Source organism: Acipenser ruthenus, chromosome 10, assembly GCF_902713425.1.
Source record: "Acipenser ruthenus chromosome 10, fAciRut3.2 maternal haplotype, whole genome shotgun sequence".
NCBI lineage: Eukaryota > Metazoa > Chordata > Actinopteri > Acipenseriformes > Acipenseridae > Acipenser > Acipenser ruthenus.
The window spans coordinates 12,822,088-12,847,977 of record NC_081198.1 but is presented as its reverse complement, the minus strand read 5'-3'; the positions used below and the strand labels follow the sequence as shown (position 1 = coordinate 12,847,977).

General features: G+C 35.2%; 1 protein-coding gene across 13 annotated transcripts in view; it reads left to right on the top strand.

The window, feature by feature from the left end:
* Nucleotides 1–22,456, top strand: part of LOC117411132 (complement factor H) — a 119,695-nt gene extending 97,239 nt beyond the window's left edge. For 11 of the 13 annotated variants that reach the window (XM_059031813.1, XM_059031810.1, XM_059031812.1 and 8 more), the window contains 8 exons: nucleotides 11,417–11,602; nucleotides 12,536–12,718; nucleotides 13,547–13,723; nucleotides 15,213–15,395; nucleotides 17,974–18,159; nucleotides 19,104–19,268; nucleotides 21,725–21,904; nucleotides 22,229–22,456. In XM_059031813.1, coding sequence (XP_058887796.1) covers nucleotides 11,417–11,602; nucleotides 12,536–12,718; nucleotides 13,547–13,723; nucleotides 15,213–15,395; nucleotides 17,974–18,159; nucleotides 19,104–19,268; nucleotides 21,725–21,904; nucleotides 22,229–22,236 — 1,268 coding nt within the window. In that variant the 3' untranslated portion in view covers nucleotides 22,237–22,456. The remainder of the gene's footprint in view (nucleotides 1–11,416; nucleotides 11,603–12,535; nucleotides 12,719–13,546; nucleotides 13,724–15,212; nucleotides 15,396–17,973; nucleotides 18,160–19,103; nucleotides 19,269–21,724; nucleotides 21,905–22,228) is intronic. The other 2 variants (XM_059031804.1, XM_059031803.1) reach the window with 2 other exon arrangements.
* The last annotated feature ends 3,434 nt before the right edge of the window (nucleotides 22,457–25,890 follow it).

Below are 25,890 nucleotides of genomic sequence, written 5' to 3'. Positions count from 1 at the left end.
TCTAATTAATACAAAGTTGTAATTAATTATTTAGCAATCAGTTGTTTTATTTATACAGTATATCCCTGTGGCAAAGTGGTCTGCAGTGTGCAGGTGTAATGGTGATGTGATTGTGAAACAGAAGACAGACAACAAAGTCCACAATCCAAATGGGTTTTATTTTATAATCCTGGTCTGGCGACCACAAAGAATAATGAAACACAGTATAACACACACACAAACACACACGTTCACAAGTCCAGAGTGATTGTTATTGTGCTCGTGGTGAAAGTACAATTTATTTGTGTACAATGGTGCAGTGTTGTCCAGGTTTAGTGCTGGCCTGTAACTCCGGATCGTGTTAGCCGTCTAATAAATAACAAACAGTACAATTAGAACCGACAAAACAAACAAACACTAGACACTCACGGTAATATTTCACTTGTCCTTTAGTGTTCTCTTAACCATAAACAAAGGGACAGATCACCTAGCCACATCCCCTTTTGTACTTTCAGTCACGCCTCCTTGGTTAACGAGTGCAACTGTTTCTCCTCCAATCCGCGGTTGCCACATTGCTTTCCCTCTGGAGCGATTACGTAATGTATCACAGCTCCGCCCCCTTTCTAGATGGCCAACTTCCACCTAACCCTGGGAATGAATTGTCAGGCCATCCAGTCCAGGGCACTCTGTTCCCTTTACACTGCGTCCTCACAGGTTGGGAGGGAGATTTATCACCAAGAATCATTCTGTCTCTGTCACAACCCCTTAACTAGAATCCATGGCACCAAATTATCATTCTTTAAGGAAAATAAGATTCAACACCCCTTATTTATGTTCATAGATCACCTTGCAATTATTCTAGCTGTTAGCGGTAATTCACTTTCATGGAAGATTAAAACTAGCCTTTCTTTTTGTAAGAAAACTAAATATAGCACTCACCTTTTTTTTACATTAAACCACTGCCAACTTTTCTGCAAATATACATTTATTTAATTCCCAAAGTCTAGTTTCTGTAAATCTTTCTATTTTTTATTTTAATTGGAAATAGTCAATTGCTTCACTAAGTTGATGCCATGTTGACAACGCATGACAACTTGTAGGGAAATGTCCCCTTTCCAGGCTTTAACAAAGCATAAATTCTTCCAGTAAAACTGACCATTCCCGGTAGGTCAATGCAGTCCATTAATTCATTAGTTGTACTCTTCTTTGATGACGATCCCAGGTAGTGAAGTTCTTTGTATTTTAAAGTTCTTTAAACAATCTTTGAGCCGTCTTCAAGTTTATTCATTGTTGGGTGTTTTCTAGATGTTATTCAGAGCTTGCAGTTTAAAATGTTACATGTTGCCTTCCATTTTCTCTGACATCTTTTTTTGTTATTGGTATTTGCTGGATGGTATTAGCAGCGTTGCAGTCAAAGATCCAAGCAAGCTCCCTTTTCTCTGACTGACTGTACAAACTCACTGAAACAAAGACCCTTGAAGTTTTTCCAAACTTACCGTATCTTTCATTGCTCACAATAACTACTGCACTGTATATTGAATTAACCTGGCACTTCTAGGGAGTCGAGTCTTGATCGAGTCTATGGGCCTCGCTTATCGGTGTAGCTATGGTTACTGAGCTAGACTACTCCCTTATTCATCTTTATTACAATTTTGCAGAATCTGTACAATTATAAATACGTTTAAAACACAAAGAACATACATGGTTGTTCTAGAGACTAGGACAGCTGCCTCCAGACAACTATGCTGAATCCTATTAACCTTTTGTGTTCCTACACTGGTATACCGAATGCAGTGTTGCACAATATAGAGATAATGGATGTGCCTGTCCACACAGCATGGCATTTACTGTACCAAAGAATCCCAAACAACCAGTTTATGTTGAACATGTAATGAATACTAACCTTTCTTTAGAACTGTGTACAATCTATTGGGGTGTAGACTGTGTGGTTCAGCTATCCTTTATAGAGGAGTAGGTGGCATGATTAAGTTTTTTGTGTAATATTTTCTTCCAAAATATTTTTTATAATAGTTATAATGGAACATGGTTTGAAAAAATTTATTTTTAAATACAGTATGTATGTGTGTGTGTGTATGTGTGTACTATACATATGCATTGAATATATCTTAGATTTATTAATTTTATGAGACAATTAATTTGTGTAGGATGTCAATTGTTTCTTATACAGCATGTTTTGTAATGAACAGGTTTTGTTTTCTTTCCACAGATATATTATGTTATTCTGTGAATTAAATAAATACTTTTTTTTAAATTGAAGATAATGGAGGGAATGAAAATGCCTTTAAATGTATTGTAAAGAACCATCTGGGCAGGAATATATATATATATATATATATATATATATATATATATATATATATATATATATATATACTGTATTACCTGTACAGTGAGATAATGCATATGGGTCTTTAAACTCTGGGCCTAATTACAAGCCTCCTCTTGAGTTTACTGACATCTGGTGGTGGTAAAAGGGGACAATAAAACTAAGAAACTTAAAAAGGAAACGATTTCACTCGTGTTTCAGGGGCATTGCTGGCAAAGGTGAAAAGGGAATGAGGGGGTACACATGAGCCTTTAGTTTGTGTTAAGTAAACTTTTTAAATAATGTAAATAATTAAAACTGAAACAAGTTGTTTATCTTCTGTCATTTCCCAGATGTAGATAACTATTTAAACAAAAGGCTTATCGCAAATGACATCACTGGAGAAATATTAACCAATAGGAAGAAATATAACGAAGGTTTTTTGCTGGCATTTTACAGTTCAGGTTTATCAGGGGAACCTATACAGTATGTGGATGATATATAAAAAATAAATCAAAATGAAAGGGTTTGTATTCATTCTTGCATTATTGAACTGTGCTGCTACTGTGACTCAAGGTAAGTATTCATTTTTTAACATAGGCTAATACTGATTTAGTTTCTTTGATTCTCATTGCTATTACTGATGAACTAGTCTCCAGTTTAGTAAAAAAGGAAAATTCTTAATTTTAAAATGTCTTCATTGAAACAATTGTAGGATTACATTTTAAAAATGACTCCACTATCGTAGCAGCTTTTAAAAATGACTAGATATGATAACTGTCTGCAGTTGTTTAATCAGTATAACAGCTGTTATTTGATTTCTTATTTGGTACTTTAAAAGCAGCTATAACTATAGCTGCACCATATAGTTGGAGAGCCAAGTTAAGAAAAAAGAGTGTATACTTGACCAATGTGCTGAACACCATTCCAAACTGTTTAAGAAGATTTTGGCTGGATAAATAGAGCAGTTAATGTCATTTTTAGCTTATTTAACTTATTTTCAAAATATAGGGCTTGGTAAGTTTCTTTTACTACATCTCTCTTTTGATTGAGTGTTACGACATCACAAGACTACTAACCTGCATTGTTTAATGCTCATCAAGAGATTCTCTCCTTAGTAAATCTGCATCTCAGTGTATCTGCCTCTTTTTTACAGTGGTTTAGTAACTTGTTTACTTTTTTCATTAATTTTGATAAATAACCCCATGTAAATAAATTATTTATTTAGTGTATCTTACTGCCACCTAGTGTCACGTACCAATCATAACTGTTCAGACACTCTAGAACTGTTTATATCTGCTATAAAAATAGAATTGTGCTATTCATAAAGATCTTTATAGTGTTCTAAACATTAGTGCTCACGAATGGGGCATTTGTTGCCTGTTTTACCTCACTCAATATATTGGTACTCCTGAATAGATTATCATCTTCTCTTCGAATATATATAACTGATTTTATTGAGTACGCTATCTCACAAGTAATGTGGCACCACAAACTGGATTATACGCACTGAGAATATTCTTGCAATCCCACTCCCAATAAATACAAATTCAAATCTAGTAATGTAGCATGTCAGGGGGGTTTAGTGACACCTATGAGCAGAATGGCTGTATCTAGTTCTCAATGAAGATCTTAGTTTCCAGGCCCGGCTGGTGTAGAAGTATGTTTTACCAGCATGGAAGCATGCAGGTATGATGATAGATTGTGATGGTTTCCTCTTTACTGCTGGGAATGTGGGTTGTTATGCGGTGGATGGGATAACGGATGTAGTTATATATTACTGGAGAAGCTGCGGAGGGATACTTTATTGCGGCTGCCATACCCATGAAGCCTGTTAACGAGAGGTATTAATGATAAGTCCAATTGAATTTGTATTTTTGTATTTTATTTAATAAAATAGGTCAGCCAGCAAGGGTTTTTCAGGCTGAACCACGGTTATAGTGGCGTCCCTCCACACCACACGAGCTACTTTATAGTGACAAACAATACATTAAGCATCAATACGATTGTTACTTTCCTATTTCTTTTTGATCAAAGTGTCCTTTGAATAATGTGCAACTTATTTCACTGTTGCAGTTGAAATGGTGCTTCAAGAATGAAGCATGATGTTCACTAAGCTTGAGCTTTACATGGATTAAAGTGAAATTATAATAATGCATGGCTATACTGTAGACTTTTAACTTCAAAGTTTCTATACTACTGTGTTTTAGGAGATATTTAGATTTAGTAATTATTACTAAATGGCTTGTATTTTGGGTAGAGTTACAATCCCAGTGGTTAATTGGGCACCTCTGCTTCTCATTTGCCATTAGACCAGTTGAAGACTAGTTTACTGCTAGCTAAAGGGTTTCCTGTTATCATGCATTCCCAATAGTCTTGTGTGACACTCTTTGTGTTCTTGCCTGAAATGTTTTTAGGTTACCACAACGCTATTGAGCCACAAACAAGTGTTTGTATAATTGACCATTAAACAGGTAAAACTATACTGAACTGAAATATAATACACTGTCACACACGGGAATAATATTGTATATGATGAAATTAGTATCAGTACTATTATCACTTTTAGGTGATGCACATATTTTAAAGTAAGGTGTTTGCTAAATTATTTTTTAAAAATACATATACTGCATTTATTGTAGCCTGTGGATTCCCTCCAACTTTGGAGAATGGTTACATTACTGAAGGTGAGAAAAACGAGTACTCAAAAGGAGATGTGGTAATCTACGCTTGTCATAGTGGATATATTTCAGGAAGATGTGTCAAAAGCATGTGCACAGGTGACAAATGGGAGACTCTTCGAGGAACATGTAGAAATAAGTGCTCTCTTATCAATAAGAAAGACATCAAATCAATTTCTAAGTAATTCCGAGAATTCTGTAATTTAAATGCATTGTTCATATATATATATATATATATATATATATATATATATATATATATATATATATATATATATATATATATATTACACACACATAGTGCCTTGAAAAAGTCTTCACACCCTTGAACATTTTTCACATTCTACTGCCTAAAAAATACAATTCAAAATGCATTAAAGTAGGAGTTTGTTTCACTGATCTGCACAACATCATCTACACATTCAACATGAAACAACAATTACAGAAATATTCAAAAAGTAATTAAAAATAAAAATCCAAAAAGTTTCATCCACAGGCTTTGCTTTTTGGCCACTTTTCATATCAACACTAATAGTTACACCACATAGTGGAGGAAGCATTGTAACATAATGATGCATTTCCCTATTTTTGAACACCGGCATCTATCCTGACTCAAACCGTTAAATAAAACAGGGTTATAAGTAATAAAATAACTCCATGAATCTTACCTACAGTATGATCTCACTTTGACTTTTTTTTAATGACATCTGGTACCATTCTACAGTAGGTTAAAGAAAGTTTACATTTATTCCTGCAGATGGTCATATGCATACTTCCACTGTCATTAAACATGTCTTCAGCGTCAAATCTTAACGTGTTTTAGTGTGGCTGTGATTACAGCCTGCCAGGTAACAAACATGAATTCCAATGAATAATGCATATTAATCATGTAGGTAATACCTCTGTGTCGAGATGAATACATTATAAAATGTTTTATTTCCTAAATGTCAAGCAGACCATTTATTTCATATAGATGTAATAGAAACAAGAGGGTTACTACCAATGTTGCTTTATTCAGAAATAACCATAGCAATTTATACAGCCAGTATTTTACCTTAGAAAATAACAATTAAGTAATCAATAATATAGAATGTTGGGAAGCAATGATGCTTCATTGCTGGATTTTACAGAAAGAGCACAGCCTCTAACCCTGTTCTCAACAGCCTCATTCTGAGAACCCATACAGAGCAGGTGAAGTACGGTACATGTTTTTAGAACCACCCTCCAGACAATTAATTATTTCATAAACTTTTGTAAACATTAATTAGTATGTGTCTGTTTCGCTCTTGCAAATACCTCACAAGTGACCACATACTATTTGGTCAACTCTTCTAATATTAATTTTTTTTTAAAAACTACAACTTTAAATAATTACTTGTTGACAAAAAATCTTTGCAGAAAGTGTTGGTGCGAATTCTTCCACAAAACCTTGTATTTTTGGAAGTTGGTTCTGGTTGAATCACGAACCACACAGCGCTGCAACAAGTGGCATACCAGTATCTGTTGCTGATGCAGCTATTTTTAAGAAAATAATTAATCAAACCATTCAAAAGCTATATTCACAAAATGGGATACATGTCAGCCATCGCTGTCTGTTTTTTAATATACCATGTAATTAATGTAATTAATTAACAATTCCAATTTTAAAAACTTTTAGTTTTGCATTAAAATCAACCGTATCATTGGATGATATATTGTGAGTTATGTTATTTTCACAGATGTGTTGGCTACGGTAGTCAAGGTGTAAATGACTACTGTAGCCAACACATCTGTAAGTCGCCCCGGATAAGGGCGTCTGCTAAGAAATACATAATAATAATAATGTGTAATTATCAAGCAAGCTGTTCTTGCTGGTCACAAGAGAAGTCAAACAACTCTGCAGCTCAAAACAAGGGAAATTCTCTCCATCACTTCAACAATGCTGAGGTGAAATTACCAACAAGGTCAAAGTATTAAAAAACACCTGACAGTAAGATATGTAAACTATGTAATTAATATAAGTATTTAATCATGTTGAAAGCATTCTTACATGGTGTTCAATGCCCATATGCCCATAATTAATCAAATAATTCTCATAAAACTTATTTTTCTGCAGAAATAACATGTGTAATACCCTATAACATACAATATGGAGGCATAGATTCTTACAAACGTGAATACAAAATTAATGAAGCAGTGACCTTACGCTGCAATAACGGATATCAAACTGAAAATAAGAAAGACCGTGAAAGAGCGACATGCACTGAAACAGGAGAGTGGTAAGGTTTTATGTTGCACAACTAGATTAATAATATACCAAAAAACAAGTTCTGATAATAAATTAGCTTGAAAAGACGATAAAGAAAGACATTTCTTGATAAATCAGGTCCATTATTGTACCAGTCCTGCTGTCCCTTCATTTTCTAACATCAATGTTAACATTTTAAATAAAGTACTTTCATTCTTTTTTTAACTAACTTTAGTTACTGGTAATTAGGGAAGCAGATAGAGAATCTAAATATGATGATGATGTACAAAACTGTTACATAAAACATACTACTGTTTTTGCAGCTCATATTATTGCTTTTTTTACCATAATATTCACAAGAACGACAAAAGATTCCATGGTAATTCGGTAGAAACACAAACAGCTATCATGTGGTGCACAAGTGCAAATACCGACACATGTCGACTCACTAGCCTAGATTTTGTAATTTCACTAAGCAGTAGCAATTGTGTGATCATTTGTCAGTCAAAACTATACAATAATGACGTTAGAACACATTATTTCACAACTAAAGCTGTAGATGAAAGGCAGTAGATAGAGCACTTAAACATATGTTCGCTTCATTTGCAGTTCTGTATTGAACAGGATAACGACTAATACAATTATCAATCACCCTTGACTGACACACCAAGCAGCCCTGCCACTGACACAATTACACAGGAGGCTGGAGACTCTCTTTGTCCTTTTTTTTCCAGCGCAGTTACTGATGTGCCGGAAGTGCTCTTAGATTCTTTTTCTCCTTTTTATTTATTTTAGAAATCACATGTGAAGAAACTAACATACATTTTGTCAGAGCTAGTAAGACTTCACAATTATACAAAAACATTGCTTGTTGAGGTGAAATTACCAACAAAATTTAAAAAGACTACCTGACAGTAGGGCAGTGTCACGAAATCCGCGGGTTCAGATTCCTTTACGTACTCTTTTGAATTGCTCAGCACACACTCTTATCTCAGGGGAGACGTTAGGGGGACAGAGATGTTATTACTCCTAGTGGAATATAGTTCGTGCTCTGGACCCGCAGTATATCCAGATGACTAATATAGTACTCAAGAAATTGACAGACTCATGTATTTAAAGTTTTTTACGAATCGGAGTATGATTAGTACTCGTTCGGTTTATTAACGGTTAAATATTGGATAGAGTAGCTACAGGCTACGTCGTATCCCCAGCTGACAGATACACTGGGCAGTCCAGTGTCTTAACAGATATCAACGTTAACACTTTAATACATGCATATATATGTAATCAAGGCCGACAAGCAGGCCAAGAACACGTCACCTAAAGTACCCAATGGTCTATTTCAGCACATTCAACAAAACACTATCTTATTTCTAAAACATAGCGTGAGTCCCTTATAGCAATACATGCAATACATGTAAGGTAAAATAATAATTGATTAATGCTTACCCTTTAATATAAATCGTAAAAGGATATGACTGTCTTCACCAGGCAAATTAAACTGAGTTCAATCAGCTCCACCGTGTTTTGGTTTGCAGAAGATGGACCACCTTACCCTGTCTGGGATGAGTGTGGTCCTCCATTGAAATTACTTTGGAGTTAAATAGGTTTTTCGTCTCATTGGAATACATGGGACGCCTCAATTAAATCCAGTTATTAATCTAGTGAGACAGCTCTTATCCCTTTTACAAATAATCGTTTTCAAAAGATCCGGACTAACTTTTCAGAATTAATAGGTGTCATGTACTCAATAAATTCAAGACTTCACATTTGTCTATCTCCAAACTTTACGATCTCATTTCTTGCTTTCCTCCGAGCCCCTCCTTTATCTGAAAAGTTAAGTGAACCAAAGTTCCCAGGATCTTGGTTTATAATATAATATAAAAACACTACTGTTATATGTGCATGCAAAACACTATTTTATATGTGTTATATATGAGAGATGTTCTTAATATGTGACATCATCTTCTAATTGATTATGTTTTACTAAATTAAAGGTATGTGTTTCTTTTAACCTCATGTTGTTCATCATTTTGTTAATGAGTCAGTTTCAATTCCATATACCATTGTCTAACAGAGTATTTGACAAAAGATTGTCTCATGCAGTATTTAAGTCAATTAGTTTCACTAGAATTATTTCATTAGAATTATTTATCCCTTAAAAATTACACTAACCTGGCTCTGACCTGTACCTGACTTCTGAATGTGCTTTTCCAAGCAGTTTCCCACAGTCTCTTGCTTCTTCCAAAGCCAGAGTCTGTGCAAACACTTTTTAGATTTATGACCTATAAATGTCTGTTAAGTCATAATTTTTGCATATTATTTCAAGATATATTCTTATCTGTGCTAAACCACTAATTCCATAAACCTTAACACTCCAAGTCTATAAGACTTGCAGCTTTTTTCTGGCGTGGAATGTAAGATGACACCCCTTGCAATGCAGCAGTTTCACAGAACCACATTATAAGGACTCCATCTTCAATCATTAGACAATAGTATAGTGGATTAATAACAAGGTACATTATAGTATATTATTACAAACTTAACACAAAAACATAACACAACACCTTTTAAATTCTATAATTCAATGGATATCATAATGTCTAGAGGTCTTGTTGTTTAATATAAGGAGAAATAAACTTGTACCATTTTCCCATTTAATTAAATCGAATACCTCTCCAGGTTTTAATCTTCTTATCACTACAGCAAAGTCATGAACAAGCAATAATACTTGTCAGTTTTTAAATAATATGTTTTCTCATTATAGCAAATACTTAAAACATATTATTAATCTTATGAAATAACTATTATGAACTATAAACAGTGTCAATTAGCACTGAACCTGTTTCATTATAAAATAATCTTTCAACTAATTTACCTCAGTTTAACAGTTGCTCTTAGAATTTATAATATTTCTTTGGTGAATCCCTCTTAAGATTTAAATCCAAATACAGGTCAGTATAACTGCATTCGACTCTTATATTTTTTTATAATGACTGAACTAGGCTTGACCCTGTTCTTTGTTCATACAAAATCCAGCCGAGACAGTTTTTTTCTTAAGACCTTTGGCTGTTAGTTAATTTATAGGTCATAAAAAGTCTTTTTTCTTATCTTGTCTTCAGAGACATAATTCTGTAGATTAACGTTCACTTCGTAGCTGGAATGGTACTTTTTATCAAGCGTCATGCTTTCTGAAGATAAGATATACAAGTGGTAAATCGTTACTAAGTATTTAATTAAATGTCAAATCCATAACAAGAGTGGACTGACCTATTTAAAAAAAAAACTTCATTTTTATAATACATTCCATATTTAAAATCGCCTAGTACATATCCAGCATATCCACACGTTCCCAGCAGGATTCAACTTCTGTGCCGGGTTCAGCTCTGGTTTGGTTCCGCGAAAACGACCACAGGCCCCTTTATCCAAAGTTTAGCATCACAGGTGTGAGACGCCATCTTCCTCACTTCGTACCTACAAGATACTTGGACACGTTTAGCTGGGACACCTTCTACACATTCCAATTTACCTAGATGTGCCCATTTCACTAAGTGACCTCCTTCACAATTCATGCATTCAATCCTCTTAATATCTTTTGGGTCTACATTTAAATGAGAGAAAGAAATTCCTGTAGAATCATTGCATTCAAACAAGATTCTACAGTGTTTAGCCAAATGACTGCAGGCCGGACAAAGTTTGGGCCCAGTTACTGATGACTTGCTTTGGCACATATTACATGCACACATAACAAGAGGATTATGTTTTAATTTATGTGTCAGGGTTAATTCTGCACCCTGTACAATAGTTCTGGATCTGTACACATTGTTGCTATACATTTTCTTTTGCTCACACAAAGTCACTTTGCAAGGTACGCCCCATCCAGAATACAGAGGGAGGCCAAAACTCACTGTTATTCATATTTTCTGGTATCCAATTACTGTTGTGCCTCACATCATCAGTTGAATCTGAATCAATTGATGAACCATGAGCCTTAGCTACTGAGATCCTCCATACAAAAGGTGTCAATGTTTTACTGACCAGCCTAGCTGATTCAGCGTCACTTGCGACAGCAGGCACATTTTATGTAATTAATGGAAATATTTCATTAGCTGTAATCATGTTGAAAGCATTCTTATATAGTGTTCAATGCTCATATTGTGACTAATTAATCAAATCATTCTCAAAACACTTATTTTTCCACAGCAATAACATGTGTAATACACCATAACATACTAAATGGAGGCATCGATTCTTACAAACGCGAATTCAAAATGAATGAAGCAGTGACCTTACACTGCAATAACGGATATCAAACTGAAAATAAGAAAGACCGTGAAAGAGCGACATGCACTGAAACAGGAGAGTGGTCGATTACTCTTGAGTGCAAAGGTAAGGTTTTATGTTGCACAACTAGATTAATAATATACCGAAATCAAGTTCTGATAATAAATAAGCTTGAGCAGGTAAAGTATGATGATGTACCGAAAGAGCTACTAAGACATCACAATCATACACAAAAGGGGATCTGCTTCCTTACACATGTGATAAGGGTTATGAGCAAGATGGAAACACAGAATGCACAGCAAATGGTTGGATTCCAGAGCCACACTGTAAAGGTATGTGGCAGGCTGAAAGCCCTGCTGGTGCACATGTGTATGTGTTGGTGTGGGGAATATTGGGTTGGCAAGGAGGGGGTTAAATTTGTCGCTGTCAAAACACATGGGAATGTGGCTGGAGCCGACAATTGAATAAATGATTAAGTTATTAATTAGGCTCCAGCCACAGGTGTATAAAATAGGTGTTCATGGGTATTAGGGAGAAAGGATAGAATTAATGTTGGTGATAGAGGTGAAGGTATGTGTTTTGTGTTCAGTGCTGTCTTGCTGTGAGTTTTGTAGACCTTTTGTTTTGGCCCTTGTGCCTTTTATTTTGTTAATGTGTTTTTGTTCATGTCCGTTCTGTGTATGAAAATAAAGTGCGCATTAGCTCTTGAAACTGCACCTTCTGTGTTCTAAGTCTGTCTCCCTGCCGGTAACATCCGGGCCGTGCTGCTACCCTGTCACAAGGTATCATTGAAACATTTTTTATCAGAACTAAGAAAAACTACTAATGCTGTAGAACTTGCAAGGTGCATGTAGGACCTCTTAAATTAGTTATATATTTATTTATCTAGTTATCTTCATTTGCTTGTTAAGCACTTGGTAAATATTTTGTGAGTATGGCTGAACAATGTGACACGTTTCCATTCAGATAGAAGTGCTATCAAACAGTACGTATTATATCACAAAAACTTTTAGTCCTTTCTCTCTGTTATTATTTTAGAAGAAAAATGCCAAGCACCTATTATAAGTGATGGATATTTTTATCCAAATGAAGAATATTATAAAATAGGAACATTGCTTTATTATGCCTGTGGACCTGAGCATAAACCTCTAATAGGTGGTACTTGGTGGAAAGTGATACAATGTGTTAATGGCAGTTGGTCGGGTGATGCCAAATGCATTGGTAAGTAGATTCAGTTCATAAGTTATGTTCCTTAGAATGCATAATACACCTTATTTCTTTAAATATATAAATAGATTAATTTAGGTAAAGATATTATATTTGGTAGACCTGGCACAAGATCAAGTCTACATTTAAGATTCAAGTTTCTCACAATATTACCATAAAATAATCATTTTATTCTGAGCTTCCTTAGCTGTTAAGTAATGAAAATAATGTGTGGTGGCTAGCTGTTTGGGGTAACATCTTCACAGTGCAAGCCAGTGCAACCATCATCTGTCAGAAAATAAACACAGCATTCGCATATCATTAATGAATATCAGAAATATAAAATGTAATCTTAGTAGGTACGCCACAGCATGAATATGCCTTCAGAATATTCACAGTAAAAGTCATATTGCCTTAGTGTGTTATACATAATAGTAACTGTATGTTTAAGTCATGTACACTGTGCGGTACAAAAGTCATGTACACTCTGCTGTACATAATAAAGCATGTACACTGTGCTCTACATAATAACGCAGGTACACTGTGCTGTACATAATAAAGCTGACTTTCCCATCAAGGGCATTTATTGATAAACGCACAAGAGTGACTCTCTTGTCACTGGAACTGCATACAGTATCTCAGCAGTATATACTATGGGCTTGTTTTTTTAAGCTTAGTAACTTATAAAAAATAAAATATAAAAAAGCTAATCACATTGGTTTTGGTGTATGTTATTTGTTTGTAATACAGTGCAATGTACAATAATAAAATTCTACCTATTTAGCAGTAGGCTGTATATAATTATAATTAACCATATATTATAATAACTACATTTCTCATTAGATAAAGGCTCTTGTCTCCCTCCACCAAATATTGAGAATGCAAGTAAAAAAACTAAAGAAAAGGAAGTGTACAACAACAATGACATTGTGGAATATGGTTGTCATGCTGCATATAAACCTGAAAATGGAAGCTCTGCAATATGTGTTAATGGAACATGGAAGTTACCAAAGTGCATTTGTAAGTAAATATTACTGTCCATATTCACAATTTTTTGTGCTTTCATCAGGTTTTCTTTCACATTAATAAGCAAAGTATCACCCCAGCAACATACAGCCAAGTGTATGGTAGAACAGAAACATGACATTAAGAAACAAGTGGCAGGATTTTCAAAAACCAGTGTTATTGTATGGAACTCATGGTATTGTAACGAGAGCTTTAGTAGCAAGTGATTTTTCAAACAAAATGTGTTAATTAAATCAATCTGTTAACGCTTTGAAATTGAGTCGATCAGGTCATTAATGAACACTTTCTCATTAAAAAGCTTCATTGTCACAGGTCACCTACATCACTTCCTGTCTCAATGAATAGATAAGGGGAACTTGTTAATCAAAATGCATGTTAACGAGATCAAGAAAAATGAATGGAAGCATAATTCACTGTTATGGAAACTACTAGCGTACAGGGAGGTGGCTCTCCCACCAGCGAGCAACAGCCAAAAAATAATGGGAATATCTATGTTGTGTATAATTTGTAAACTTCATTTAAAATTGTGCATTTTGTCATACAGAATGTACATTTATTTAGAACACTTCACATATAGAATGCTGATTTACGATTATCTGGTGTGTGGGTAAAAATCAGATGGCACAGATTAAACAAATTAATTAATTAATTAATTAATTAATTAATTAATTAATTAATTAATTAATTAATTAAAAATTAAAACCCACTAATTTACCCTCTTCGGGTGGATATTTTGTGACAGCTTACTATAATGTGCATTTTGTAATAAGAAAAAATATAAGATGTAAGAAAAAATATACTGTAAGCCACCTGTGTATATTGGTTGGAATTTATTTTCGGTCACGCTATATTTTAAGGGCCTTTTTTTTAGTTTATTAACTGTTATCAAACATTGTTAATTGTTGGCTTAGGGTTAATAAAAACCTGATTTGCTGGTCCTGTATACTCTCTGTATTGTCAGCCACGATCTTACCTTTTTGTTTTAAGATGAGTTATTTACTGTTTCTTTAATTAAAACCCTCTTTTCCAAGTGCAAATTAACATCTGATAAATTATGACAATTAACACAGATTTGCTTTGAAATTCCCACGCAAACAAAAGAAATAATCGCAAGAAGCACTGCTCGTTAAGATATTAACGTTATTTCGTAAATCAACATAATTTCAGAAACAACATTAGGACGATTATTTAATAATGAAATAGGCATAACGACCGCTTGAAAATGCCAAAATGAATGCTAAATACCGATTTCTTGATTAACATTTGAGTTATCATTTACAACCTTCTGAAAATCCTGCCCAAGGAGGCTGAAGCAGTATTCACAGACCCACAATGGAGAATCTCATTCCTGGTAGAAACAGTCTTTATCAAGCTCAGATGACTTTCACAGCCCCTTCTAATCTCCCTTCATATACCTGACTCCTGTAGTTATCCTTGGATATTGTATACTTAGGTTTTTATTTTGCATTTCATCTTTTAACAGTAAATGAAACGCCTTGTGGTACTCCACCATACGTACAATATGCTGTGATAACTAATGAAGAAGAAAAATACTATGAAAAGGATACCGTTACATACATATGTACAAACAACACACGTCTTGAAGGGTCCGAAAAAATTACCTGTCAAAATGGAAGTTGGGCTCAACCTCCAAAATGCTTAAAAGGTATAGTGAAGTAAACCAGTCCTTTAAGGGACTGAATATTTGAAGCTACTTATTCTTATTGCTTCTTTCATTGATGTGTATTGAAAAAGGAACAATTGTTCTGGCAGTCTGGTTCACTTTTTTAGGTGGCTGTAAATACAGGTTTTAAGAAAAAAAAATTATGTTTCCAGTCATCTCAGGCCACTTATAGCTTTCACTTAACCTACATGTTTTGATATTATTTATTTCTTAGCAGACGCCCTTAACTAGGACGACTTACAATTGTTACAAGATATCACATTATTTTTACATACAGTTACCCCTTTATACAGTTGGGTTTTTACTGGAGCAATCTAGGTAAAGTACCTTGCTCAAGGGTACAACAGCAGTGTCCCCCACTGGGGATTGAACCCACACCCCTCCGGTCAAGAGTCCAGAGCCCTAACCACTACTCCGCAACAATCTGTTTAGTGGTGCAATAAAATTATCTACTTTATTTTCAACACCTATATTGCGTGATCCAGTGTATTACAGAATTTAACTCATATGACAGTGTTTAATAGCTAGTTACACTAACTGCAAAAAAATTAAGTATTAATGTGTAACAATTGAAATGGTTTGGGGCCGGGCCTGTAAACAGAACAATTATTATTATTATTATTATTTTTTATTTCTTAGCAGGAACCTGAAATAGACCAGGGTTAGAAACAATAAAACCATCCATCTGGCAGTGATTATGTTATCTAGCAAAGTAAATTAAGTTGTGAAGAAATAAAATGGCCTGTAACACAAGCTAAACACTTTTGTTTATCTTTCACTCACATCTCTCTCCCGTTCTTTCTCCCTGAACACCCAACCCTGATAAGCTGCTTGATGCGTGCTTTTATACAGCTCTTCCTGAGCTTGATTGCTTGTTAATCATTCAATCGGGCTCCAGCACATTCTGCATGTGAAGTGATTTGGCAGAGAAGGCAATTCAACCTTCCCTGGCAAGCTAAAACAGAGGTGGAAATAACACACATTTAAATAATAATAGCACAAATACAAAATCCGCACAGGGGCGGGGTGTACCCCGTCACAGTCTGGAAGCAGACCCCAAAGTTTTTGGCTTGACAAACAAAGTTGGTCTTAAATATAAATAGATTCACATCGAGATGTTCAAATTGGTACAGCTACAGTTTATTTTATTTTATGTGACATAAATGGTTGTCCTTGCTAGTACCTTGTTTTATCGTATGATGGAATGATTAATTCCATCTCCATCTTTTATTTAGCAAATATGTGCGCAGCCGCTATAGCTCGGGTAGAAATGACAGGGTTCGTGAACCTCTGTGAAAGCACACGAAATCGTGATTTACAAGTCGAGTCTCATGCATGGGCTAACGCACATCAAATAGTGAATCATGCACCTAGCCAATCAAAGCTCAGTGGGGGAGTAAGGTTACAACCAATAAAGATTCAACATTCACCAAAAATGTTAAATGTCCAGTAGCCAGAGTGAGAGGATGACCAAGCCCTTCAAGCAAGACTACACATTTATTAGCAGCCTGGAGGGGGAGAATGAATACTTACAAAATAAAAAAGTAATCTAAAATCAAAATTAAGTTACATAAATATTTTTTTCTGTTTCACTTGCTGAGTGAGCGCATTTATTTAATGGTCCGCATGCATACCTGCGGACCAGTTATAGAACTCCTGTCTATAAGGCTTTGTCTGACCTGTCTGGCACTTGCAGCATTTCCAGCCTCCAACACTGGGGCTTCAAGTTCTGTATCTGCTCCCCTCAAACCCTGTCATCTTTCCTCTGTAAGTTCAACATCCATTACGGAGAGCTATGTTATGTAAAACACAACAAGCGAGGATGATATTGCTAACCTTCTGAGGAGTGCACTGTAGTGTTCCCCCAGAGACATCCAAACATCAGAATCACATTTTGTCAATTCCAAATGTTCACTCAATTACAGTACGAGCACATTTAAAGGTACGGTTATACCTCTGGTCGGCAGGGGTCGTGAGGTTGAGCAGCACTCCCATAAAGTTCAGCCCATGTCCAGTGCTAACGCTAACTTGCCAAGTGGACACTAAAACACGGTTGCTAAATCACATAGGTGGGCAAAGTCTGTTTGCCCACACGTGCACCTGATTCTGGTGCGATAACTGCCCGCGAAAGTGTTTTGCAATTGCCTTGGGGATTTGCAAACGTTGCTAAATAGGGCCCATCATGTTTTTTCATTTTTTGGGGGTGTTGTTTTGTTAAAAGTAAAGGTATTAATCAGGAATAACCTACCTAAATAAGTAGTTTAAAAAACAAACAAAAAAACACTGCCTTAATTTGGTCATGAGGGGTCATATCTGATCTTCTTAAAACGTTGTAGTCTTGTTAGATGCCACAGCAAAGTGGAGGTGGGTTTATTATACAGATGTGAAAAGGGAACTGCAATGCCTCAACTGAAAGTAAGCATAACCTTTATAGATGCATTAAACTATTTTAGAAATAATCTTTTAAGCAATTTAAAAGCATGTTTACATATTTTAGTTTGGAAAACAGATCCATTACACATATTTGACCATTATAAATGTACGGTATCTTTTTTTATAGTGGCTATTTTTAGACGCTGTGAACCTCTAAAAATACATCATGGTTATAGTCTACCAGAAAAGAGCACATATGATCCGAATGAAACTGTGGAACTTGGGTGCTATCCTCCGTATGAATTAAAAGGACAACGTAAAATAACCTGTGAAAATGGACACTGGACTGAAACACCACAATGTCAACGTAATGGTGAGTGAATTTGTATTTTGTTATTTATATTGCTTAATTGTTTATGCTTCCTATTGTCACACAAATGCAACTCCAAACCAATCTCCACATTATTCACTCAATATACTGTAAGGTAACCCATGTATAAAGCAACTACAGTAAAATCTGAATTGACCAGTCTCTGCATAAGGCAGACATCTGCTTATTCAAGGAAGGCAAACAAAAATGTTTGCTACAAGCTAAGCTTTAACACAGTAAGTGCTGATGCAACCTAATGGTTTAGTCTGGCAGAGTTTCTTTTGAATCCCAATTTGTGCTTTACATCAAAAGTGTATCATCCAAAGGGAACAGACCACTTACACGTATTAAAGGTGAAACATGTACCCTAGGGAAATACATAATATTTGTGAGGCTACACACTTCCACAATTGTTTGTTTATTTTCTTTTCACTTCAGTTACAGTTCTTTACAATTCCTTATCAGTGTTCATTTTGCCTCCTGTATCACACTGCCCCCGATCATATGGATGTCTTACCATACACCCTATCATGGGTTATTGCTAACTGTTTACACTAGTAGCACCTTTAGAACTGGGTTTGAAGGCAACAACTATTTTATCTGCTTCTTCAGTGCAGTTTAAAATCACAAGCACATTAAATCTCTCTTTTAGAATTTTTTTTTTTTTTTTTAGAAAATTGTCTTTTGTATTCATAGAGAAAGTTTTAAAACTATGTAGCAACAGACAACTTTAAGAGCCAGTGACCACCAAGCAAGGCTCAAAAGAGGTTTGTAAAGGTTTTTTAAAATGCCAATGCTGCATAACTCTACAGCTTGTACAGATGTATCTATTTTCACAGTGCTGACCCCGTCATCCCAGTCCATCCGAAGAGAGCAGTGTCCAGTGTCAGTTATTCTAGATATGTTTTGAATCTAATAAGGAAATAACTTTAAATGATACATTACAGATGGGGCATGTGGACCTCCGCCTACTGTTGAAGATGGGGTAATTATTGAAGGAAATGAAGGTAGTAAATTAGTTACCTATGAATGTCAAAGGTACTATGTACTGGAAGGAGACTCGACTGTCAGGTGTCAATCTGGAAAGTGGTCAGACGCGCCCACATGCATAGGTAAGTAGCCCAGCATTATTAACATAGCTCTATTTGTACTCTAGTTTTTTCTAGTATTTAAACTAATGTAATGATATATAGTAATTGTATTTTAGAAACCCATTGTATCAATCTGTCAGACAGAAAGCAGGTTTGATTTTAACTACAAATGAGAAAGATTTTCACAAAAGGAAAAAAAAAACTTCAACAATCAGGTGTCTCAAGAACCAAGGAGCTTAGATATATTTTGAAGAAAAAAAATGCCTCCAGGGAAATGGTGGTCATCCCATTATATACAATATGTTCATATGTTCTCCTAAATATACAGTAGGAATGAACGTGGTACCATAGGTGGGATTGGGGGGGGGGGGGGGGGGGGGCAAACAAGGGCATGTGCAAAGCAACAGAATCTACTCATCATTTCAGTATTGCTAATATTATCTTTGAAACTGCATTTTCATGTGATACTAATGAAGATGTTAGTCTTATCGTATCGTATAAATAAAAAGGGCTAAACATATAAATCCTTTCAATTTATATTTTATAAAACGCACTAGAATCACTATTGACAGTGACAGTCGCATGAAGAAACAGAAATACCCTGCTTACACAGCGGACTCAACCAGAAATATGATGTGTCATATTATTAGTAAGCCTGTCAGAAACATCATTAAAAAAATCTTGCTACTTTAACTGCGAGTCATTTGGTTAGTATTCGTTATGATCATCAAATTTTTTTGTTTTGTTTTTTTACAAAAAAGTGTTTGCTTAATTTCCCAGTGTCGTATCTACCTCAGTGTCCCCTTGAAATGTGTATATCCTGTCCTCAATTCGCATGTGCACAGTGAGTCCTCTCTAATCTGCCCACGAGAATGACTGCTTTTCTGTTTGCTTGTCCACAAGCTTAAATTTCCCGAAAAAAAACAAACAAAAAAAAACCTTCTACTTAGTCTCTACCTATCTGTATTGAAAAACCAAAGCAACACCATACAATCTGCAAGGAGCTGATGGTATTACCTGTCTCAGTCTGAACATCATTTTAAGATAATGCTAGGCAAGGGGACTGCACACAAATGTTAGACATGTCAGATAATAGAAGTTCACAGCTGAATGAACGACTCTGCTCTCCAAATTGATTCTGAACATCGGTACCAGTGTAGTGTTATAAAGTGGTACATCGCCACAATGTGGCACGTGTACCAAAACTTGACCCGTGTAATGTTAGAAAGTGGTACGCTGTCACATTGAAAGTGGTACAGGTAAAACCTATTGCGATGTGATGTGTTTTCCTATTGTCAAACAGAGGTACATTTACCATGAATTATACATTGTTTTTTTTTTGCAAACTTAAACAATTCACGACAAACAAGACAAAATGTGAAGTCCACGTAAGTTGCAGAAAAAAATTTACAAGATCCAATGTATTGCATATGATAAATATTCACATACTATTTTCCTAATGGTGGAAAAATCTGAAAATTTCAAGTTAAAAGGTGTAAAAGACTGAAAACAGCATAACGTACCAGATTTGAATGGGCACTTCCCTGCTTTCTTAGCGGAAGTTGTTTAGTAGTTGTTTAGGCATGCACGAGCAAGCCAAGTGCGCTGTGTACCTGAAAATAACACTACACCGGTACTGTAAAACTTTACTGTTTTAATACTCCTGCATTTAATTGATACAAGTAAGTACAGTCGGCACTGCATAAATTAGATACAACTCTGAGAGACGGTTCTTCCCAATGCTATTTATGACATTTAATTGGGACATAATTTCGTTTAATTGAGATACAGTACTTTCAAATGATGAAAGGAGATCGATTTTCAGAGCAATACAGGTCGCGTAGCACAGTGCAGTGAGTACGTGATTAGGCTGTGACAGCTGCTTATTCTCCTGAGGCGTCATGATAAAGCGGCGCCGACAGTATGCTGTATTTGTGTGGTTGAACTTTCACTGTAGTATTATTAGGTTTTAAGGCTGTAGTAATATTAGTTTTGGTCTGCATCAGTTTTTCAACAGGAGAAAAGCAGTTTCTGTAACCCATAGAGAGGCAGTGGAAGCATGATTTCTGTTCAGAGATTAATTTAATAAGTGTTGTGTGCGTCTCAAGGCCCACTCGTCAGTTTTACTTCCACAGTAGTAGCTTACATGTAGTTACTTGCATTAAATAGTGAAACGTATTGGAATGAAGTAGGCAAATGCCCCTGCTTGCCAAACATGGTGGGAGTGGGTGCAGAGGAAATGTTTAGTACTAAAGACTTTTCAAATGTTTCAGTACATGTGAATTTCTTTTTAATTAAAAATCTGCCTATGGATAGCATTTTCAACCAGTTTGGTGCTTTGTTAGTATATACTGGTATGTGTACTATTAAAACTGACTACTATAGCTCAATAAAACCTAAGTTAATAGACTTACCCCACATTACCCTATTGTTCATGGCATTTGTATTATTATTATGTTTCTATACATTTTTCATAGGACCTTGCATTATAAACAAAGAACAATTAAAAGAAAAGAAGCTTCAGGACCCACAAACAATATATCTGGAACATGGGAAGAGTCACACATTTGTTTGTATATCCAGATATCGTGTGAAAGATACATGGTATAAAACACAGGTGGTCACGTGTGAAAATGGTCAACTAGATGTCCCAGAATGTATGTATGACCAAGGATGTCTTGGTTTTGTTTTTGTTATTTTTGTACATACAAATGTTATAAAGTAAAAATGCTAATACCAATGTATTTAATAGGTCAGGTTAACATTCATATTATTTACTGGCTTGACCTGCTCATGGTAAGGTTTCATGTGTTTTTTACTGGTACATTCACTGTGTAAATTCCATGTCCAATCGACAGTGCTTATATTGATAAGAAAGGATCTCAAACACAGTACTCTCCACTGTGATACATTAATACAAATAACATTTAAGAATCAGTAAAGAACAAATATAAGTAGATATTCTTTTCTTTTTTGGACAGGCGTATAAACTGAGGGAGTCAAACTTGGATCTTTCAACAAGTAATATTCACTGGAATGAGAAGAGGAGGGGAAGACATTTCATTTAGATTTAGATTGTCTTTTGCATTTCGTTTTTTCTGTAGTTTTCTTTTACAGCTACAATATAATAAATACACCCGGAATTATTCCTATTTTGCGTATATGTCCATCTACTATTGGTTGACACGATTAAATATCATCTTAAATTTGCCCTTTGTCACGTTTTCTGTGTAAGTTGCTTTGCTAAGGCCATTTTGAGTAAACTGTATTTACATTTCAGGATGGTGTAATGTATCAATTTATAAATTGCAGAAATAAACCACGCCACAATAGGAAATTATATTATTGATTAAACTCCTTCCAATTCATCATCTTTGTGTGCCCAAACACCCGCTTAAATATGCTTCATGGGTATGCAGTGAGATAATTGTTCAAATGTGACAAATGCTAATTTTTTTTTACATATACATTATACAAAAATATCACAAATCGCAGGATCTTCATCTTTCTGGCATAGATTGCAGGCAGTTTGTTTCTAAGAAGGGGATGTATCCCGTTTTCTGTAGCACTTCATGGGCTTGTGTACCATTTACTGAGTGCTGGTGCCTACCCCATTTACTGAAAGTCTGAGACTACCGCTTTTATTAAAAATACTGCAATATACATATAATAAATAATAAAAAGGATATCTGATTGTGTTTGAACTTCACAGCACCACACTATCATGGGATATGGGTAATGGAAGGAACTTTACCCACAATATTCTGCAAAACAATGTAACCTGCTGGTGGGAATACATGTAAAGCTTAGGGGTTGAACGCATGTCCAAGTAAATGATATAGCCTATATCCAGTACGGTTTGTAACATATTGTGGTATATCGTCTCTGTTTTCATTATTGGAATCCCGTTTGTAAAAGCATATAAAGGACATCAGAATTATAGCTGACAATGGCAATGCTAAAAGTTTAGTGTACTGGCAACTGTTGAATCTAAAAGGGAATCTTGGTTTGTAAACAGAACATTATCTAGCAGCATTAATAAAAAGCTATTGAGAGCTGAGCTACTGTGTCACGCTGTTACCCGCAGTATACGACTGGGCTCAGAGGCAAAGCTGTATTGTTTGCAGTGGGTTTACCCACAACGTGATGTTAAGAGGTTAATTCAGGAAATTAAGTGGAAAGCAGATGGGGGTATAATGAATCTTCATTTTCTGTCAATTTTATTTGAAAACTAGCCACATTGTTCAATTAAAATTGAAAAATTAAATAGTAAACAAATTTAAATAATAAGCAATAATACCAAAAAATAAACAGTTTTGTACTTTTTATTTTCATTTAGAATTCATTAAATATGTACGTAACACACAAAATATGCCTCCAAAGATTTAGTAAAATGAAATTATGAGATGCCGGTCTAAACTCTATTGGTGGTCCATATTTAAATTGCTAAATTAAGCGAAATTTTTTACTTCATTATAACATTTGTGAGATAATGCAGCTGCTTCTGTAAAGGTTCTTGGATCCAATATCACCAGACAGACTTGCAAAATTCAGTTTCCATTTTTAAAAACAAAAACAACAGGTTTATAGATCTGAAAGTGTATTTAAACCAAAAATGAAAATCTAAATAATTGAGTTAGAAAACAAATGGGTTACACATAGTAAATAAAGGATCATTTTGTAACATTAATACAGATTCTTTGTCAAAACTCAATTCATCATCAGTAATCTAAAATGAACTGCTTTCTTTTTCTTGTTTTGCTGTGCTATGTGTGTGTATAAAAAATACATATATATATATATATATATATATACATATGTGTGTGTGTGTATATATATACTGTATATATGCAACATTGAAGGCATATTTTCAGGACATTTCGGGCAAAAGCCCATATGCATAAAAGATGGCCGTAATCTACATCAGTGGCATACACCTGCTGTTTACAATGTCACGTTATGACTACTAAATAAGTTCTGGACGGTAGTGAGAGGTTAGGTTACGGGCAGTGTACGTTTTTTGGTTTTAAAAAAATGATGATATTTGTATATAGCTTATATGCATATGCTTTCCTGTAACCATCAAAAATGTATTTCTTTGTCACAGTTCATGATATTTTACTTTTAGTTGAGAAAAAGGATCCTGTAATGTTAGCACACATTTCCTTTTCAGCGCATAAAACAGTATAAACGGCACTGGAGCGTCAGCAAGCTCTAGTTATTTTTCTAATATGTTTAAAACTTTTGTTTGAATGACAAATGGCACAGAAAGACAGAACCACATAGTTACATTAAAATACAATTAATTGTTAAATAAATGTTTTTGTTACTGTATTCCCTCTGTTTGCAAATACCTCCACAATCCATTCAAATACAATACATACAATAATAATACATCTCAAATCTGTTTCTTATTCAGTACACCTTACTATACAAAAAGCTTATTTTAAACTAAAAGAAATAATAATACAGCTAGATTGAAAAATCCTGCCTGTCACACAATGCTACTCATCTCATATCAAAATTGGATTAGAAAACACTACATATTTCTTGCAATGTATTTGTAGTTACTAAAATACTTATTGAAATAACTATACCTACAAGAAACAATACAATCCTATTTGATATGAATATGCATATCTCAATATACAGCTATGGCCAAAGGTGCCACAGATGTTGTTATATAGAAATATGAGAAGCATGGCATTGCATGATTTTTTAACAACTTATTTTCAAAGCTGAACACAAATAAAATAAATTGGAAACAGGTTGACACTAGAGTGGGTTTACTGGTTTAAAGTGGTGCTGCAGTATTTAGAGCAATGCCTATTTATTCATAAAAGCTGAACCACCATAGAGCTGAACAAAGGTTTGCAGTTATGACCAAAGGTTCCCTTTTAATTCGAAGACGACCACCAACCAATACTTTCAGGATATGCCTGCCGCAGGTCAGGTATTCACTGAGCATTTTATATCAAAGCTGCCGATAGGCCCCTCCGGGGAGTGACGTCCTCGGTTCCGCCTACCGAGAGAATAAGTAGGCACTCCGCGGAGCTCAAATCTTCTTTTGCCTCTCACAACCAGGTAAGTAAGGTAGGTATAACTGACCACTTTCCAGTTGTGTGCAATTTATTGCTGGAAGTCAGCTGGCCACTTCCCCGGAATCAGAAACTCGGCAGCTGAAGCCTGAGCTTAAACGCTGTGGAATGTCACTTCGTTTAAAAAAAAAATATATGTATATATTATTTTCAACAGCCTACATCACCTGGCGATTGTAGTCAGCTTTTACTAACCTTGCAGCATGCTGCATGTGTTCTATCTTTTCCTCTGCTTTTTGCAGCTATTTTAAGGTAAATATTAAGACAAGAGAGACGTAATCTTCCAGCGAGACCCGGCTCTGCCGCGCCCGCTCGTGAGTAGAGGACTAGGCTAGCTCGGCACGCCCACTCGCTGCACGTGGCCTAAGTCTGCTCCCTGCAGCTTGTTGTATACCTATTACTGCCTTTAGAGTTAAAAAAAACAAAAAAACAACAACCACTGTGTGCTTCCTCCATTAGCCCTTTGTGGTCCATTTATTCAGCGCGTGTCAGGTCAGATTTATTTTCACACACGCAGTTTATTTTAGACGCGCTGTTTAAAAGTA